Consider the following 18,806-nt stretch of genomic DNA (forward strand, 5'->3'; position numbering starts at 1 on the left):
ACATGCCTGGAAATTTAAAAAAAAAAACACTCTTCATACAATATTATTAAATATTAGCCTATTTTAAATATTAATATTTTAAATAATACTAAAATTAATATAGCCATCATAAATAAAATAAATAAAAATGTGAAATGGGGACTTTTTTGGGGGGACGTTTCCCCACTGTCCCAATGAGAAGCTCCTTCAAGCCCCGTTTCCCCGGATGGACTAGAAACCCATCATCGCCACAAGGATGGGAGTTGTGGTTACCGGCCTTGCACGTCAATCAAAAACGCCCTTCGGGGCTCTCATTGGCCGTGCTTCCAGAAAGCTCCGCCTCCGTCCCCGCCCCCCCACCCGGCGGGTTTCGCCTTATTCCCTTGGAGACGGTTGCGAGGAAGAAGAGCGAGCACGGGAGGGTGGGGGGAAGGAGGGGAAAAAAAAAAGGTGTCGTAGGCGCATGCGCACCAAGGCGAGAGACGCTCGCGAGGCGACGCCGCCGCCGCCGCTCCCCCTTCAAGTCTGGTGCGCCCAGTGACGTCGCTCGGCGCGCGCCCGAGCGCTGCGCCCCGCCCCTTCCCGGGAGAAGCACCGCGCATGCGCAATGCCCCATTCCTCCCCTTCTATCTTTTTTTTCCCTCTCAGACGGCGGGAGCGCGCTCGCCTTCCTCCACCTCCTCCCGCCGCCGCCGTGCCCGCGCCCTCGTGCCCGCCTCGCCCGCCCGTCTCCGCGTCCCTCTGGGGTGGCCGCGGCCCCCTCCGGCCTGGGCGCGGCCTGCGAGGCGGCGATGGAGTAGCCGGGGGAAAGGCCGACGCAAGGTGAGGTGTGGGGGGGGGAGAGAGAGGGAGTCCTGCCCCCTCCCTTTGCCATGAGGGGAGTGGGGAGGGGGCTTGGCAGGGGCGGGGGCCTCTCCACCAGCGCCCAACCCGCCGAGGGTGAGCCCCCCACCCTCACGAAAGCCGCCTGGCCTGCTTGTGGGGAGAGAGTGTGTGTGGGGGGGTGGTGGGAGAGATCATTGGGGGAAGGGAGTGCCTATCCAATGCATTCCCCCCCCCATAAGATCCCCCTAATTGGGAGGGGAGATCATTGGGGGAAGGGAGTGCCTATCCAATGCATTCTCCCCCCATAAGATCCCCCTAATTGGGAGGGGAGATCATTGGGGGAGGGGAGTGCCTATCCAATGCATTCTCCCCCCATAAGATCCCCCTAATTGGGAGGAGAGATCATTGGGGGAGGGGAGTGCCTATCCAATGCATTCTCCCCCCATAAGATCCCCCTAATTGGGAGGAGAGATCATTGGGGGAGGGGAGTGCCTATCCAATCCATTCTCCCCCCATAAGATCCCCCTAATTGGGGGGGAGATCATTGGGGGAGGGGAGTGCCTATCCAATGCATTCTCTCCCCCATCAGATCCCCCTACTTGGGGGGAGGGATCATTGGGGGAGGGGAGTGCCTATCCAATGCATTCTCCCCCCATAAAATCCCCCTAATTGGGGGAGAGATCATTGGGGGAGGGGGAGATCATTGGGGGAGGGGAGTGCCTATCCAATGCATTATCTCCCCCATAAGATCCCCCTAATTGGGAGGAGAGATCATTGGGGGAGGGGAGTGCCTATCCAATCCATTCTCCCCCCATAAGATCCCCCTAATTGGGGGGGAGATCATTGGGGGAGGGGAGTGCCTATCCAATGCATTCTCTCCCCCATCAGATCCCCCTACTTGGGGGGAGGGATCATTGGGGGAGGGGAGTGCCTATCCAATGCATTCTCCCCCCATAAAATCCCCCTAATTGGGGGAGAGATCATTGGGGGAGGGGGAGATCATTGGGGGAGGGGAGTGCCTATCCAATGCATTATCTCCCCCATAAGATCCCCCTAATTGGGAGGAGAGATCATTGGGGGAGGGGAGTGCCTATCCAATCCATTCTCCCCCAATAAGATCCCCCTAATTGGGGGGGAGATCATTGGGGGAGGGGAGTGCCTATCCAATGCATTCTCTCCCCCATCAGATCCCCCTACTTGGGGGGGGGAGATCATTGGGGGAGGGGGAGGTCATTGGGAAGGGGAGTGCCTATCCAATGCATTCTCCCCCCATAAGATCCCCCTAATTGGGGAGATCATTGAGGGAGGGGAGTGCCTATCCAATGCATTCTCCCCCTATAAGATCCCCCTAATGGGGAGTTCGTTGGGGGAAGGGAGTCCCTATCCAATGCATTCTCCCCCATAAGATCCCCCTAATTGGGGGGGAGATCATTGGGGGAGGGGAGTGTCTATCCAATGTATTCTCGCCCCCATAAGATGCCCCTAATTGGGGGCGGGAGTGGGGGGCTGTGTTTGCAGGCACCTCTGCAAACAGGCATGTCGATCTGGGGATGATGTTGATGGGGGGAGTGGGGAGATTGTGGTTTATATGGGGAGGGGGGGATCGATGGGTGTGTAAGAAGTGGGCTTATCTCCTTGCCTTTTTGCTTCCCCCCCTCCCCTCTTAAGGGGTGTGTGTGTGTGTGGGCTTTAAAAAGTGATGGCCTGCAAACAGCCACTTTCTATTGTCTTGCAAGGGGTGATGGGTGGGTGGGTGGGTTTATTAAGGCCATAAGAAGGGGGGGGTCTCTAACGTGGGTGCAAAGTGACAGCAAGGTGTGTGTGCGTGATTATTGTGTGCATGGAGGGGAGGGACTGACGGGGCATGAGGAGGGAGCAAAAGTGGGGTGGGGGGGGGGAAGAGAGATCCAAGCCTGCATGCTCCCAATTAATATGTCCATTTCACTCCTTTTGTAAGTCAGTTTCATTATTGGTGTTGAGGTCCTTGTTTTCTTTTTCTTCTTCTTTTTTTCCTTCTCTTTGGGAGCTCAAAGTTGGGGGGGGGGCACAACCAACACACAAAGGCAAAAATAAAGAGCCTTTGGGAGGCGTGGAGTCCAAAACCAAGCAAGCAAAGCAAGAAAAAAGCAATAAAAAAAAATGCTGGGTTGGAACCAGGCAGAAATTGATTAGTTGGGTATTAAGACAAGGGGAAGCTTGGGGTGGGAGGATAGGATTTGTGTGATTTGTATATGTGATTTGTATATGTGGTATGTGTGTGTGTGATTGTCTAGCAGAACTTCCAAGGACTCACTAGGCCTGGGCTAGGTTTTAGGCCATGGAGGGTAATGGTTAGCACAATGGAGAAGCCTGGATCCCAGATTTTTCCTTCAATCAAGAAAAGGCAGTAATGAAAGGCGATAAGGCACATGCCTTTTTTTTTAATTTGCATTTTAAATAAATCAGGATATATGTGTTCTTTTATCTATATTTGGGTACGTTTCAAAAATGGGACTGGAATTATGCTTGTGGGAAGGAGACGTGAAGTATCAAGAGTTGGATAAAGAGGGCCTAACCTGAACAAGGATTCGGGGTGAATATTGGGGGGCAGATGGAGAATGAAACAGGAGGCTGTCCTACTAAAGATCTCAATAAAGGGGAATATTTGTAGCTCAGGGTTGACATGACGGGGTCCTTGGTGCTCTCGCGTCCACCGAGCTCGGAGATCACCAAGGACCCTCACTGCGAGGTCTCTTAAGGAGACGGGATCCCCCACTTCCCCTCCCAAGTGGAAAAGGGGTCGAGAGACAGCGGTAAGGAGTGATCACAATAAGAATCAGCATTCATCCTTTTGAAGGTGGAAAGCAGGGCGTGCAGGAGAGATTTTGGCAAAGGGGGGGGGAAGAGCTAATGAGATTGCAAAAAAAGAAAAGGAACCCGAGCGATGGATGCAAAGCAAGGAGATCTTGTCAAGATCTCCTTTGTTGTCTTTGTTTTTTGGGAGGGGGGGGGAAGTCAAGCCTCCTAGCAGGAAAGGTGGATTGAGACCCCTTTCATGCAAACATGCCTGCAGAAAAGGTAAGAGGTTTTACTCTCTCTCTCTCTTTTTTTTTTTTTTGCTTATTATCTTCTTGCTTAAAGTATTCGCGGCATCTGCTCCTTGCTTCTCTTCACTGATCCCCTCTTAGGAGGAAAGGATGAAGGGAACAGCGGGGTATTGCTCTAGCCTTTCCTTTGACTGCTGTCATTTTGGCGTTGGGGGGGGGGGAATCGGATGATCGATGTTCCCTCTCCGGCCAAGGGTTTGGGACCCGTGCATATTATTAGAGGCTGCTTCGCTCATCGCAGCCAATATTTGGGGCAGAAACACAGTGATGAGCCAGGATCCTGTAAAGGAAGGTGAACATAACTACCCTTAACTGAGTTGGTGCGCTAGTTATCTTGTTTCGGTTAAGCTGGGATGGTGTGTGTGATTGTCTAGCAGAACTTCCCAAGAACTCACTAGGCCTGGGCTATAGGTTTTAGGCAGTGGCGGTGGGTAGTTTTCAAACCGAGCTTTGTTGTAATCCATGATTGAACCTTTACAACGGAACCCCCCCCTCTTATTCCCTCCCTTTCCAAGTTTCTGGGATGAATAGAAATCGCGTGCCGGACAATCAGCTTGAATTTTGAACTGTCATTTCAAAAGGTTAGGTTCCATTTCTCTCTCTTTCTCTCTTTTATTATGTTTTTTGTTATTGTTACTGCAGATGGTGGATGTTGATATCGGTGCCGGTGGAGATAACGCCAGAAGAAAAATGGATGCTCTTACGGATAGCAGCGCTGAGATTGTTCCGTTGGATCTCTATGATTCATCCCGAGCCAAAATAGCTGCTAATCTACAGTGGATCTGCGCGAAAGCTTATGGAATAGGTAAATAAATAAATAAACAAATCCCCGCTGCAACGTTATTATTTTATCTCTTTCCTTTTCCCATTCTCCAGCCCGGCTTCTCCCAATCCCTCCTCTCTCGCCTTCTCACGAAATGGATTTGGAACGATGCTTTTTTATTTTTTATTTTAAAAAAATCAGCAAACGTGGGACTGCTTTCCCTCCACGCTTTGCCCAGACTTTGGTGTACACTCCTTTTCTTGTCGTGAATGGCCTGTAGTTTTAAGTGCAGAACACCCTGCCGTGCTGTTGTTTGCGGGGTTTTTTTTTTGGTATCGCCAAGCTGTGCTCTCCCACACATCGCTTAAAAAGGCCTGTGAGAATCCAGCGTTTGTAGGACTTGAACTCTGCAAGTTAAGTTTTTTTTTTTAATTTGGCAGATGCATGCTGCTTAGTTGGCGAGGGTTCCTAACTAATTAGATTTTTTTAAAAAAAAATAATAATAATCTTGTGGTATGCAAAAGGTCAGTCGGTCACCTTCCTTTTTAAATAAAACCAAAACAAAATAGAAATATTTGAATGCCCACCCATGTGTGGGATTCTGAGCGGTGTGTATAAAAATAAAGGGAAGCTAGGGGATGGAAAATACCTTGCTGGTAAATCCTGTGCGAGCCTGAAAGTGCATGTTGGGACCTTTCCAATTTCTTCTTTTCTCTCTCTCTCTCTCTCTCTCTCTCTCTCTCTCTCTCTCTCTCTCTCTAAGGTGCTCTTGCCAACTTGGGTTTTGCATTGCAGTAAATTCTTTTCGTCCTCTTTGATGTCTTGTTTTCTATCTTTTGAGTACAGACTTCTAGCTGTTTATTAGTACGGGCGCTTCTAACCAAGCGTGAAATAAGTAAATTCAGAGTTAGAGGGATCCCCTTAATCTAACTCTTTAATTTGCCAACTGATCTAAAAAACTCTCCACGAATTAACATTAACTTGCTTTGTAGTTACGCAGTATATTTCTACTGGCATGCTTGGTTTTTTTCTCCTACCTTTATACAAATTGTGTTAGATTGAAATTAGGAATGCTAACCAAAAGTTTCCTGCGCCGAGTTTTTTTTTATATATATAAAAAAAAGTTTGCCACAGCATACCGTGTTTCCCCCAAAATAAGACCCTGTCTTATATTTTTTCGAACCCCGAAATAAGTGCTTGGCCTTATTTTCGGGGAGGTCTTATTATTTTGGGGCACGTGGAGGAAACCAAAGGAAATGGCGGGGACCAGCTGTGCATGCATTTAAATATTTTCAGGGAGGGCTTATTTTTTGGGGGGGGGGCTTATTTTAGTGCATGGGCTCAAAAGCCCGATAGGGCTTATTATCAGGGGATGTCTTATTTGAGGGGAAACAGGGTAGTCTGTAAGAGCAGTTAAGATGATGGAGGCTTTTATCCCTCCATAATTACGGTTTGTCTGCTGGGATCTTTTGTATCTGATTTTTCAGCACTGTAATGTGCAGGTTGGAGCCACTGATCAGTAAACGTTGTGTTTATGTTTACCTACCATGGGAACTAGGCATGAATGATAGCAAGAGTTACGAACATATCTTGTTGAGGTTCCAGATTGCTGTTAGGAACCTTCATTTTGCAGAGCCTAGTTGAGTGGATTTCGGAATTTTATTTCAGATTTTTTTTCCCTATAAATAATTGGCCGAATTTCCTTAGCCTTCCAGATAATTGGTATAATTTCTGTCAATGTACAGAAGCTGCACCGACTTTTATTTGAGATACTCGGGTTCATTTCTTGTCGGTTTGCATCTGGTCAATTGCAAAAAAAATTAATTCGGATTTGATGTTTGGCTTTAAGGCTTTATGTCTCCTCCCCCACCTCACCTCACCCCACCCCACCCCAAAGTGTCTTAAATTAAGGATTTGCTATTTGGGACAAAATGAACAGCAGAAGAAAGCTGAAATTTGAATCATTTACTTTACTAGGGGATTCGGTGAGAGTTGAGCAGAATAAAAGAGAAATCTAAATTTTGCCCAGTGTTTCGTAAAATGCATAAATCTGTATGGGGACTTTAATGTGTTGTCAGTTTTAAGCTGAAACTTAGTTTTATATTGTTGTACTCGTCTGGTTTATGGCAAAAAAGGTTAAGGGGCTATTCCACCCATTTACTTAGCATTCCTTTAACTTGAGAAAGTTCTTAGAGAGACTAGGATATATTCCTAATTCACCACTTAATTCCTTTTAACTCATGTCATCCAGGGTGAAGTTCCGTAAGAGTCAGGAAACAGATTTATCTCTCCCCTCCTCCATCAAGTATAAAGCTATGGCCTAAAAGTCTTCTAAAAAATCTTTGCCAGGCTTCAGACTTAACTCTACTTCAGAAGAATCTTGCTTCAATTAGATAGCTGTACCACAACCTCACCCCAATTCAAGATTTCCTCCAGCGCCTACTTTGTAACGTTTGAAGGGCTGCTGAGAGTAAATCCCCTTGCGTGTCCAATAGTAATTTTGTGATGACATACGATTCTGTCTTGTACTCTCGCGGGACAAGAGGACAGGTATCTTAAGCACTTCTTTGGGATGAAACAAGGCGAACAAGCTGAAACATCACCCCGAAAAGGCGGCGGGAAAGCCTGCAGATCTGGATAAAGGTGTTGAACTAGTTCAGTGTGGTGGCCCTCCTGGCCTTGGGGGCTACATTTCTTGCTGCGGTGTCCAGGCAGGAGTGCCAGTTGCAGTCCTGTCTCCGTGTAGAAATTCATGCACGGATTATTAAAAGCCAGGCGACTGAGGTTGCACGGATATGTAAATGAAGGCATAATCCGAAATGCAGTAGTCTAGCAAGTTGCTTTTGAAGTTTTGATTTGATAAAGCCAGCATGCTTGTTTAAAGTGCTGGATGAGAATGGGGGGGACGGGGGACGGGACGAGACAACCCGAGACAACGAGAGGGATCTTGGAGTCTTGATGGACAAGCATTTAGATATGAGCCAGCCGTGTGCAGCAGCTGCCAAAAAAGCTAACACAGTTTTGGGCTGCATAAACAGAGGGATAGAATCAAGATCACGGGAAGGGTTAATACCACTTTATAAGGCCTTGATAAGGCCATACTTGGAATGTTGCATTCAGTTTTGGTTGCTACGATGTAAAAAAGATGTGGAGACTCTAGAAAGAGTGCAGAGAAGAGCAACAAGGATGATTAGGGGACTGGAGGCTAAAACATATGAAGAACGGTTGCAGGAACTGGGCATGGCTAGTTTAATGAAGAGAAGGATCAGGGGAGACACGATAGCAGAATTACAATATCTCAGGGGCTGCCCCAAAGAAGAGGGAGTCAAGCTATTCTCCAAAGCACCTGAGGGTAGAACAAGAAGCAATGGGTGGAAACTTATCAAGGAGAGAAGCAGTTTAGAACTAAAGAGAAATTTCCTGACAGAACTATTAATCAGTGGAACAACTTGCCTGCAGAAGTTGTGAATGCCCCAACACTGGAAATTTATAAGAAGATGTTGAATAACCATTTGTCTGAAGTGGTGTAGGGTTTCCTGCCTAAGCAAGGGGTTGGACTAGAAGACCTCCAAGGTACCTTCCAACTCTGTTATTCTATTCTATTCTAACCCTGAAAGTGACTTTTTAGATCATTCTGTTTAAATCCCAGCCCTACCAACAAGTTGTTGGGGGAAAGAATTGGAAGAGGGAGAGCTATGTCCTCTCTTGCAAAAAAAAAAAAAAAAAAAAGTGGAATTGGTATATTAACAAAATTCAAATAATGATGCCGTTTGGATCAAACTTCGGACGAGCGGGCTGTCCTGTCCCTTCCGTGTTCCATCTGAAGCGCAGGCTTTAAAATGTTAAGTTCCTTGAAAATTGGCTTTTATCGATCCGCCTAAATCTTATAATTTGCTCTGCAGGCTTCTTCCCTGTTGTTTTGATGCTCCGTATTAATATGGCTAAAGAGGACGTGGTGGCTCAGCGGCTAAGACACTGAGCTTGTCGATTAAAAGGTCATCAGTTTGAATCCCTAGTGCCGCGTAACGGGGTGAGCTCCGTTCCTTGTCCCAGCTTCTGCCAACCTAGCAGTTGGAAAGCACGTCAAAAATGCAAGTAGAAAAATAGGGACCACCTTTGGTGGGAAGGTAACAGCGTTCCGTGCGCCTTTGGCGTTTAGTCATGCCGGCCACATGACCACGGAGACGTCTTCGGACAGCGCTGGCTCTCCGGCTTTGAAACGGAGATGAGCACTGCCCCCCTAGATTCAGGAATGACTAGCATGTATGTGTGAGGGGAACCTTTACCTTTACCTTATTAATATGGCTATTGGGGAATGTTCAGTTTTCTTTGAGATGGGCCTGAGTTCTCCTTGTCTGCTAATCATTATCTCTTCCAGGCTACTGTTACTATTACTATTACTATTACTACTACTACTACTACTACTATTATTATTATTATTATTATTATTATTATTATTATTTAATTTGATTTATATGCCGCCCTTCTCCGGAGACTCAGGGCGGCTTACAATGCGTTAAGCCATAGCCTTCATCCTTTTGTATATTTATACAAAGTCAGCTTATTGCCCCCACAAACTGGGTCCTCATTTAACCTACCTTAGAAAGGATGGAAGGCTGAGTCAACCTTGAGCCTGGTAAGATTCGAACCTGCAGAAATTGCAGGCAGCTGTGTTAATAACAGGGTGCATTAAACCACTGTACTACCAAGGCTCCTATTTAAATTTATATGCTGCTAACTTCCAGCAATTGTACGCATTCAGCCTTTCCAGGTTTTTTTTTGGTTTTACCTTTGATCCAAATGGGTTTCTGATCAGTTTGCTAAAGCAGCTCCTTTTGATTAGGTCCCATTAAATCAAAGCTGTGGGCTTCCAAGATTTCCCACTGATGTGGGCCTGCAGGAGGTGAAGGGTAGGTGGGACACAATAACACAAATTTCCCCAGGGTGGTTGTACAGTATTCACTGGGAAATCTGAGAATTTGAGTTCTAATCCTTTTTAAGACCAACTTGACAGATGTGCTGTAGATATTGAGGAAGGCGAGTCATTTTGAAGGGAAGTTGCATTCCTGAGTTTGGGATCGGATTGATAGAAATATTGTGGTTGGTTAGCCGAGCATTATTTACCACAAGTGTTCCAAAACGACATTGCCGCCTCTTTGAGAAAACAACGTGTGTCCTTTCAGCGATCTTTAAAATAAGGATTTTATTTTTTGCCCCTGGTTGTGTGATATCTTTAATTAAGTTGCTGGTTCAATCTTCAGCTTTGTGGTGTCAACACCCGTTTCTCTCTTTTTGAACTCGCCTGTCTTTTTCCTTTCAGACAACATCCCAGAGGAATTAAAAGATCCTTTTTATATAGACCAGTATGAGCAGGAACACATTAAACCGCCTGTCATCAAGCTGTTGTTATCCAGCGAGCTGTATTACCGCGTCTGCAGCCTCATTCTCAAAGGGGACCAGGTGGCGGCGCTCCAGGGACACCACTCGGTCATCCAGGCTCTCTCGCGGAAAGGGATTTACGTCATGGAGAGCGATGACAACCCTGTGTCCGAATCCGATCTGAGCTCTGCGCCGATCAAAATGGTGAGCTCCGAAACGAAACCAGGAGTTGAGCTCCACAACTCCGTCCTTTCGTTGTCTTTGTTTCCCCTCGTAGATTTCCCCCCACCTCCTCTCCCCCCGAAATGGTGCCAGTCCTAAACTGGCCAACCACTTTTTTCAATCTTCTCGAGAAGGGGATTAAACCCAACGTGGGGTTTTTTTTTTTCGTCTGGCCCTGTAGAGTCCTCACATGGCCATGATTGATGCTCTCATGATGGCCTACACCATCGAGATGATCAGCATTGAGAAAGTCGTGGCCAGTGTCAAGTGTTTTTCCACGTTCAGTGCCTCGAAGGAGTTGCCCTACGATCTGGAGGATGCAATGGTATTCTGGATTAACAAGGTAAACCGTGAGCCGATTTGAAGTGGAAGTGTCTGGTTATTGGTGAGCACCCGTGTGGGAGGCTGCAAGTAGGGTACCATTTGTGACTTCTAATATTATGAGAGCAAGGGGGGAAGAAAAGCGTTCCTAGGCCGTACCTTTACCTAACTTTGTAAGAAAAGTCACCTTGGTTCTAAGCAGCATGAATAAGCAGCTTGAATAAACATAAACCTTGGATAAATAAAATCAGCCAGCGCAGGAGAATTAAGAGGTGCAAAAACAGAGAGTGTAAAAATCTTCTTCTCTCGTGCTTATATTTCAGAAAATAAGTATGTAACCAGAAATATCGGACTTAATTTCGAAAACGCATTAGAAATTGGGTAGGAAATTAAACACGGGAAATCCATTTACTTAGGTCTGGGGGTAATTTTGTTTTTATGGCTTGGGGGCTGATTTGTGACTTGGAGAGGGTGCCTATATCTGAAGTGTGTGTGTGTATTGGGAGCATCTATATTGCTAGGAATTTGAATCTGCTAATTGTATTTGATTGTCATCTGGATTGGGTTGTAAGAAAAAGAGAGTGAAGCACACAAGAGTTGTGGATAGCCAGAATACTCCCTGGGGAGATTGAGAAGGCAGGAAGTAATGACAAAGCTCTGAATTTTGGCAGTCAAAACAAAAATGAGGGAAAGGAAATACAGTTGCCCTCATTAGCTTTTTCCCCCCCTCCCCCCCTCTGCTCTTTTAGGTGAACCTAAAAATGAGAGAGATCACGGAAAAGGAGATTAAATTAAAACAGCAATTACTGGAAAGCCCAGGTCATCAAAAGGTAAAGCACATTAGATGAAATGGGATGTTTAATTGATTCATGGGGCTATGACTTGGAAGCAAACCTCATTGTTTTTCTATCTGCCTTTTCTCTTAGATCAGTAGAATTTATTAGCCTGTCTTGCACCCCTTTTACAAAATTGCTTTGTTGTTTCCAGTGCTCTTGATTTTTTCTTTCTTCCTTCCTTCCTTCCCATATCTATCTATCTATCTATCTATCTATCTATCTATCTATCTATCTATCTATCTATCTATGTAATCTCTATTTTATTCATCTAATATCTATCTATATCTATCTACCTTCCATCCATCCATCTACCTACCTACCTACCTATCTATTTATCTAATCTCTCTATCTCCATCTATCCATCCATCTATCTCTCTATCTGTCCATCTATTTATCTGTCTATCTGTCTATTTATCTAATCTCTCTATCCATCCATCTACCTGTCTGTCTGTCTATCTTATTTATCTAATCTTCTCTCTCTCCATCCATCCATCCATCCATCCATCCTATCTATCTATCATGATTTGAATACTTAAGAGGTTTCACTCACGGTCTGCCGAGGTGCCATGGTTTCAAAACGAATGGACTTTGGAGGCCGCTGTGACAGTCCACTTTTAAAAGTTTACTTTGCGTCCCACATTTTACTTTATACCGTATTTAATTTATATTCGTCACATTTTCCAGATATTTTTTTTTTAAAAAACAATACCTGTTAAAACTATCTTGTTTAAGCTTTGATATTTCATTTTGTGCACGGGGGGGTGGGTGGGAAATGTAGTCCTGAGACAGAGGTGAGTGGGAGGTTTCAACATCTGCTGAGAGGACCTTGTAGGTTTATATTTGTAACAGTCCTTTGATTTGATGCCGTTTGGATCTTCTCAAGCGCTAAGGAAAGTAACATCTGTAGCAGTGGTTTTTCAACCTGTGGTCCACAGACACCTGGGGGGGCCACGATGTCACAGGGCCCCCGCGAAGGCTTGGAGAAATATTATGATTTCAATCTTGAGTCAAGTCTTGGGGGGGGGGTGTCGGTGGCCACAAAAGGTATTTAAGGGGGGCCCGTGGTGAAGAAAAGGTTGAGAACCACTGATCTATAGAATTATTCAGAAGAATTGGTGGTGCATGCGTACAATCCTTCCCCTCTCTCGTTCCTTTTAAGTACTAGACGTTAACTAACACGTGCCATTGCACTTCCAGCATCAGAATATTTGAGAAGCACGAAGCACAATACCACAACAGTGGGAGTGCAATTTCTAAGTCCTGCCGAGATATTCTTAGCTGGTGTGGAAAAGGCTTCTGTCGAATTTTCATATTGCGCAGTCAGACTTTGAAATGAGCTCCTAAAGAGATTTCTATGCATGCAAATCCTCTAAAGATATGTTTCTTGAATCTTTTTTTTTTTAAAAAAAAATCTTTCCCGTGTCAATACCGTTCGCAATATGAAAGCATGACCCCGGCGGGTGAGGCTCATGTAAAGTTTGCTTTGTAACATGCACTGATGATGTCCCTCTCCTGTTCCCTACCTTTCCATCCCCTTGCTTCCCGAACCAGTCTCCTTCAAAATGGTATTGGAAGTTAGTGCCTGTAAGTCAATTAATTCTGTACGAAGAGTTGTCATCCACCAAAAAATCCATCGGCTTTCCATCGATCTTTTGATTTGCTTCCATTCAAAAGCGCCGCTTTCCACCGTTCGCAACGTTTTCTCCGCTCCGGGTGTTCTTTTTTAACAACGAAAAATGTTAGATTTCATTTCATGATTCTACGTACTGTAACTTGGTGGCATCCATCACTAGGCCGATTTCACGGTTGCCGATACCGAAACTCTAGAAAGAAAAGCAAAGAAACTCTAGATTGTCCGTTCTATTTCGAAAGATTCCTCCTTTGCAAGCATTAATTTAAAGTAATTTGGGCTTCCTTTCCTGAAAATAAGGGAATTGGTCAGTATATTTATTTATTTATTTTATTTTATTTATTAAATTTATATACCGCCCTATTCCTAAGGGACTCAGGGCGGTGAACAGCGAACGATAAAAATACATGTAATACAAACGTTAATAAAAAAACCAATTAAAATATACTAAACACTCTGGTCCTAGATAATTCAAGACATCCCAGTTTAAAATAAAATCAAAAAGCAATATAAAGGGAAAGTTAGGCCAGGCCGGCCTGCTGAAATAGGAATGTTTTGAATTTACATAGCTTGTTTTGGAAAACTTACTTGTAATAAAAGTCCATTCCCTTCCCTCCCTTTAAATTCCTGCATATTACCATATTGGTTCACTAAATCAAAATCAAATCACATGAAGTATTAGCACCACTTTATAAATCCTTAGTAGGACCACACCTGGCATACTGCATCCAGTTTTGGTCACCACATAAAAAAAAAAAAAGATGTTGAGACTTTGGAAAAGTGCAAAAAAAAAAAGCAACTAAAATGATTAAGGACCTGGAGGCAAAAAAATGTATGAAGAACGGTTGCAGGAACTGGGTATGTCTAGTCTAATGAAAAGAAGGACTAGGGGTGACATAATAGCAGTCTTCCAGTATTTGAGGGGCTGCCACAAAGACGAGGGGGTCAACTTATTTTCCAAAGCATTAGAAGACCTCCAAGGTGCCTTCCAAATCTGTTACTCTAAGGCAAGGCAAGAAACAATGGATGGAAACTAACTGAGGAGAGAAGCGACCTGGAATTAAGGAGAAACTTCTTAACAGTGAGGACAATTAACTGGTGGAACAGCTTGCCTTCAGAAGTTATGGGTGCTCCAACGCTGGAGGTTTTTAAGAAAAACTTGTCTGAAATGGTATCTCCTGCTTGAGAAGGGGGTTGGGCTAGAAGACCTCCAAGATCCCTTCTAAGATCTAAATGTACATTATTGCACAAAAAAACCCAAAAGCTTGTGTTTTATTAAGATTTGATTCCCTCTTTGACCCTAGCTAGAGTTGCTTTTTCCTTGTGCTCCATCACAATATTTGCAGATGGACAAAGGGGCTGTTCCAGCGTGGTCCTCCTGCGTCCTGCTCACTGTCTCCCTAGTCTTCGTTGAGCCTACCAAAAATTGCTCAATTAACTGGAAGTTAGAATTCCAGCTGCCCTATGGCATATTGGCATAAAACACCCCGTTTCTGAACAGCGTTATTGACAGAATGCTTAGGGTTTCGTAAATGTTGACTTGGCCCGCCACCAGGGCATCCGATGCTAATTAAGAATAGCAAGCGGTGGTTGAGTTTTTTGGAAAAGTTACTGCCAGCCCGAGGCCACCTCCAGCTTGTAAAACATCGGGTTTAAAAAGTTTATTTAGCACAGCGACACCGTCCAATGTAAGCTCCGCTAAAATGGCCCATTGATCCTTTCCTTTTGTGAGAGAAAACTTCGCGCAGAGGTCAGCAAATTCAGTCCCTCCCAAAAGATATTAGGGAGTGTGCAAAAAGATTGCCACCCCATGCAAAAGTCATTATGATCGCTAAATCCAGTTTAGACTTCTCCAAATGAAGTCGAGGGTTCAGGATTCAACAGAAGGCTTTGATCTTCTAAGGAGGCCCTGCAATTTGAACAGAAATCTCAACTCCCATTTTGCTGCTTCGGCTTGTGAAAGCAGAGGGGCTAAAGTGAGGACTTTAAACCCATCAGTTCACCTTACTTTGGGAAATAATTGTGTTCAAGATTTAACGTAACATTAAATTTAATTGACCAAACTAAGTAATAATTTTAATTAGCAATTTTATGATGTTTGTGTGTCTATATTTTTCTTGACTGTACACCGCCTTGAGTCCTACGGGAGAAAGGCGGTATAGAAATATAATAAATAAATAAATAAATAAATAAATAAATAAATATCAGGAGGTTGTGAATTCGATTCTAGGTAGAGGCAGATATTTCTCTCTCTCGGCACAATGAGAATATATCTGCAGAACAAAACTCCGCATTGGCGACAGGAAAGGCATCCGGCCAGTAAACAATCTGATAGCTCCATTCAGTCACCCAGACTCCACCCCGCAAGGGATTATGGGGTCGTTAAAAGAAGACGATTAAATTGAAATTATATACGATTTCTGGTTGCCATCTTCTAGCTTGCAATGACGACGATAATTTTGCTCAAGACCGATACTGTGCATGCCTTACAAAGCACATGATCCATCTAGTGACTTATGCTCCATGGTACAGTATGATTCACATTACACAACAATTTGTGGAAAGCCTCAGGCTGAATGAAAAGCAAGCCCTTTGCAAAAGTATCACACTTCAAATGTTCGTAGGGGACCTTTGTCCCATGGATTAAGTTGTATTCCTCAGTACTTTTTTTTTTTTTTTTTTGCAATATGATTTCAAGATTTTGGCAAAGCTGCTTACCTCTTGCCTAGCTGATACCAATTTTCAAATTTGAAACCGGTTCTGTAACGTTGCATTTTCTGTTCCGCTCAGAGCTCCCAAGCAAGCAAGACTGATTGGCAAAAATAATTTCTCAGCCTTAGCTTTCCTCAAATATTTCATACGGAGACATGATGGCCTTACTTAGCTGAATGGCAAGTTTGTGTTTTATGTTTTGGGTTATTCTCGAGAAAAGTGGTTATAGCGCTGGTAAGTATCAGTTAAAAGGCTGTAAGATCTCAATATAATATTATGAAGTGTTGCATTTTTTTTTTTTTTTACTTATTGTGCTTTTTCTGCTAAACTGGTGGAGCGTTCAGTTGCATCTTTTTTTTGGTTGCAATATTATATAGTGACCTTTGAAATTTAAATATTTAAATTAATATATTTATATATTTCAATAATGGGCGAAGAATCTATGAGGAGGCTTTGTATGCTCAAAGTGCTGGAAATGGTCCCCTTAATTATGTTGTCAGAAACAACTTACAAGTGAAGTACGTTGTTGATTTGAAGCACCAAGGATCAGATTAATAGTTAAATTAGTATGTGTTGGTAGTGGGTGGAAAAAGAAGATATACCATTGTAATGAAAATACTAATTAGATGATTACAAACCTTTTGTCTTTGTACTTTTCCCCCCGGTGTGTTTATTATGAATATTAGCTTTAAAAGAATAGTATTCTTAGGAATATTAGCTTAAAAAGAAGAGTATTTTTAAGAATATTAGCTTAAAGAGTATTCTTAGGAATATTAGCTTAAAAAGAAGAGTATTTTTAAGAATATTAGCTTAAAGAGTATTCTTAAGAATATTAGCTTAAAAAGAAGAGTATTCTTAAGAATATTAGCTTAAAAAGAAGAGTATTCTTAAGAATATTGGCTTTGGCGCAGGGTCTGCCTTTAGAAAGACGATTCCAAAATTAGCAAGCAAGTGTTCACAAAACCAAATGCTTGTAGCAGCAAAAGGATTATAACACCTTGTAAAATAGAAAGTTGCTGGTTTAAATCAGGGCAGAAATATTTTAGAAGAGCCCTGGGGAAACTTGAGTTCTAACTCAGCCTGGAATCTCATTGGGTGACTTTGGCCCAATCACAATCGACCTCGAGGGTTGTGGGGCGAGAAAAAACAAACAAACCATGAGCTCTGAATGAATGAAAAACGGGATGGGAAATCTCAGAAGTTTTGCCTTCCTTCCTCAGGTACGTTACCGCCGAGATCATCTCTCGAGTCGACAGCTGCCCTTTTTCCCATTACTTGAAGACCTGATGAAGGATTGTAGCGATGGAGCTGCTTTGCTGGCTGTCATCCATTATTATTGCCCCGAACAAATGAAGCTTGATGGTACGTCGGTAACGGAGTTGAAAAGAAACCTGGTTTCCAAATCCTGCCTGAATCGAATTAGGAGATGCCAAAGTGATAGGGGACTGTCAGACCCTCCCTTAACTGTCTTTCATTGCCCCCGTATAACCAATCAGTTTCAGGCAAGATGTTTTCATAACGGTCAGTCCAAGCATAGTTTGGTATGTAGCTCCTTCCTTCTTCCAGCGGGGTGACCTTGAGGCAGCATCTCGAGGAGATACTGCACTTACTTTCATTTCCCCTTTCATTTCACCTCCCCACAGTTCATGGCAGTTTGTCACCGCAGTGAAGCACAAGCAAACCTAAGTAGGCAGCTGACTGTGACATTTGATTTAATTGTGGTGTCCTTTATAACTCTGTCGTATTCTAAGGGAGTGATCCAGTCGCAGCGGGGGATATTTAGCTCCCGTTAAAGCCTCTTTCTCTGGCTGAAAGCAATGGAACAAAATTGCTTCATTTTTGCTCAGATCAGACTTCTGGAGGGGGGAAAAAGTCGGTTTCTTTGCCTTTACGGACAATAAGTGATGTGCTGCAATTTTCTGTAATCCATAAGCTTCTTAAACAAGGCTGTTCCTTCCTTGTCACTGTTTTGGGACTTGAGAAACATGTGATTAATCCACCGTAGCTATTTTACACAACTACAGTAGCAAACCCTTTTGCATTACTATTTTTTTTTTCATTTTAGTATTTAATGACTACGGGCCTCACAGTTTATGGATTGATAATTATAGTATAGTTAGGCCATGTGTAACTGACCTAACATTTACATGTTTAACATTTAACATTTACATGTGTAAATGTGTAAGGGACGCGCTGGTTCAGTGGCTAAGATGCTGAGCTTGTCAATCGAAAGGTCGGCAGTTCAGCGGTTCGAATCCCCAGCGCTGTGTAACGGGGTGAGCTCCCGTGACTTGTCCCAGCTTTTGTCAGCCTAGCAGTTCGAAAGCAGGTAAAAAATGCCAGTAGAAAAATAGGGACCACCTTCGATGGGAAGGGAAGAGTGTTCCGTGCGCCTTTGGCATTGAGTCATGCCGGCCACATGACCACGGAGACGTCTGCGGACAGCGCTGGCTCTTCGGTTTTGAAACGGAGATGAGCAGCGTCCCCTAGAGTTGGGAACGACTAGCACGTATATGAGAGGGGAACCTTTACCTTTTACTGACAGACTGGGTGCCAAATTGTGATTTTAATATAGATTTTATCTGTTATTTATTATTTTATATTCTAGAATTAACTGGATGTTCATTGTTTTATTTGTTCCGGCTTCTGACTTGAGATGTATTTTTCCGGGCGCTACTTTGAACGGAGAAGTTCCCATCTCAAAGCAGACTCCCTCAATCCAAAGGGGACAACTCGCTGTGGCGAACTCGTCATGGCCAACTCGCCCTGAGACAACTCACCAACGTCCAACTCGCTGCAGCCAGCTCACCACGGCCAACTCGCTGCTGGACAATTTAACAATTCAATTTAGTGATTTAAAATAAATTAAAAAAAAAAACACTTGAATTTTTGTCATTCGCATTTCATTCTAACCTTTTTTTGCATCCTTTCTTTAATGATTCCATCCTACCATTTCTTTGATATCCGTGTAAATCTTATCCTGCGGCGAGTTGGCCATGGAAAGTTGGTTGCGGCGAATTGTCATAGACCCTCCCCCCCCACACACAAAAATC

At 43.9% G+C, this 18,806-nt stretch overlaps 1 protein-coding gene across 4 annotated transcripts in view; it reads left to right on the forward strand.

Annotated features, from left to right (window-relative positions):
* The first annotated feature begins 520 nt into the window (after window positions 1-520).
* The window catches only part of CAMSAP1 (calmodulin regulated spectrin associated protein 1), a 38,551-nt gene continuing 20,265 nt past the window's right edge, over window positions 521-18,806 (forward strand). Inside the window, exons 1-7 of one of the 4 annotated variants that reach the window (XM_060695056.2) lie at window positions 525-801; window positions 4,533-4,695; window positions 9,974-10,236; window positions 10,436-10,597; window positions 11,325-11,405; window positions 12,963-12,995; window positions 16,974-17,115. In XM_060695056.2, coding sequence (XP_060551039.2) covers window positions 580-801; window positions 4,533-4,695; window positions 9,974-10,236; window positions 10,436-10,597; window positions 11,325-11,405; window positions 12,963-12,995; window positions 16,974-17,115 — 1,066 coding nt within the window. In that variant the 5' untranslated portion in view covers window positions 525-579. Of the gene's footprint in view, window positions 807-3,843; window positions 3,862-4,532; window positions 4,696-9,973; window positions 10,237-10,435; window positions 10,598-11,324; window positions 11,406-12,962; window positions 12,996-16,973; window positions 17,116-18,806 lie in introns of those variants that run through there. The other 3 variants (XM_060695055.2, XM_087880049.1, XM_087880050.1) reach the window with 3 other exon arrangements.

The sequence above is a fragment of the Pantherophis guttatus genome, chromosome 16, assembly GCF_059756535.1.
Source record: "Pantherophis guttatus breed Tessera chromosome 16, ASM5975653v1, whole genome shotgun sequence".
Classification (NCBI taxonomy): Eukaryota; Metazoa; Chordata; class Lepidosauria; order Squamata; family Colubridae; genus Pantherophis; species Pantherophis guttatus.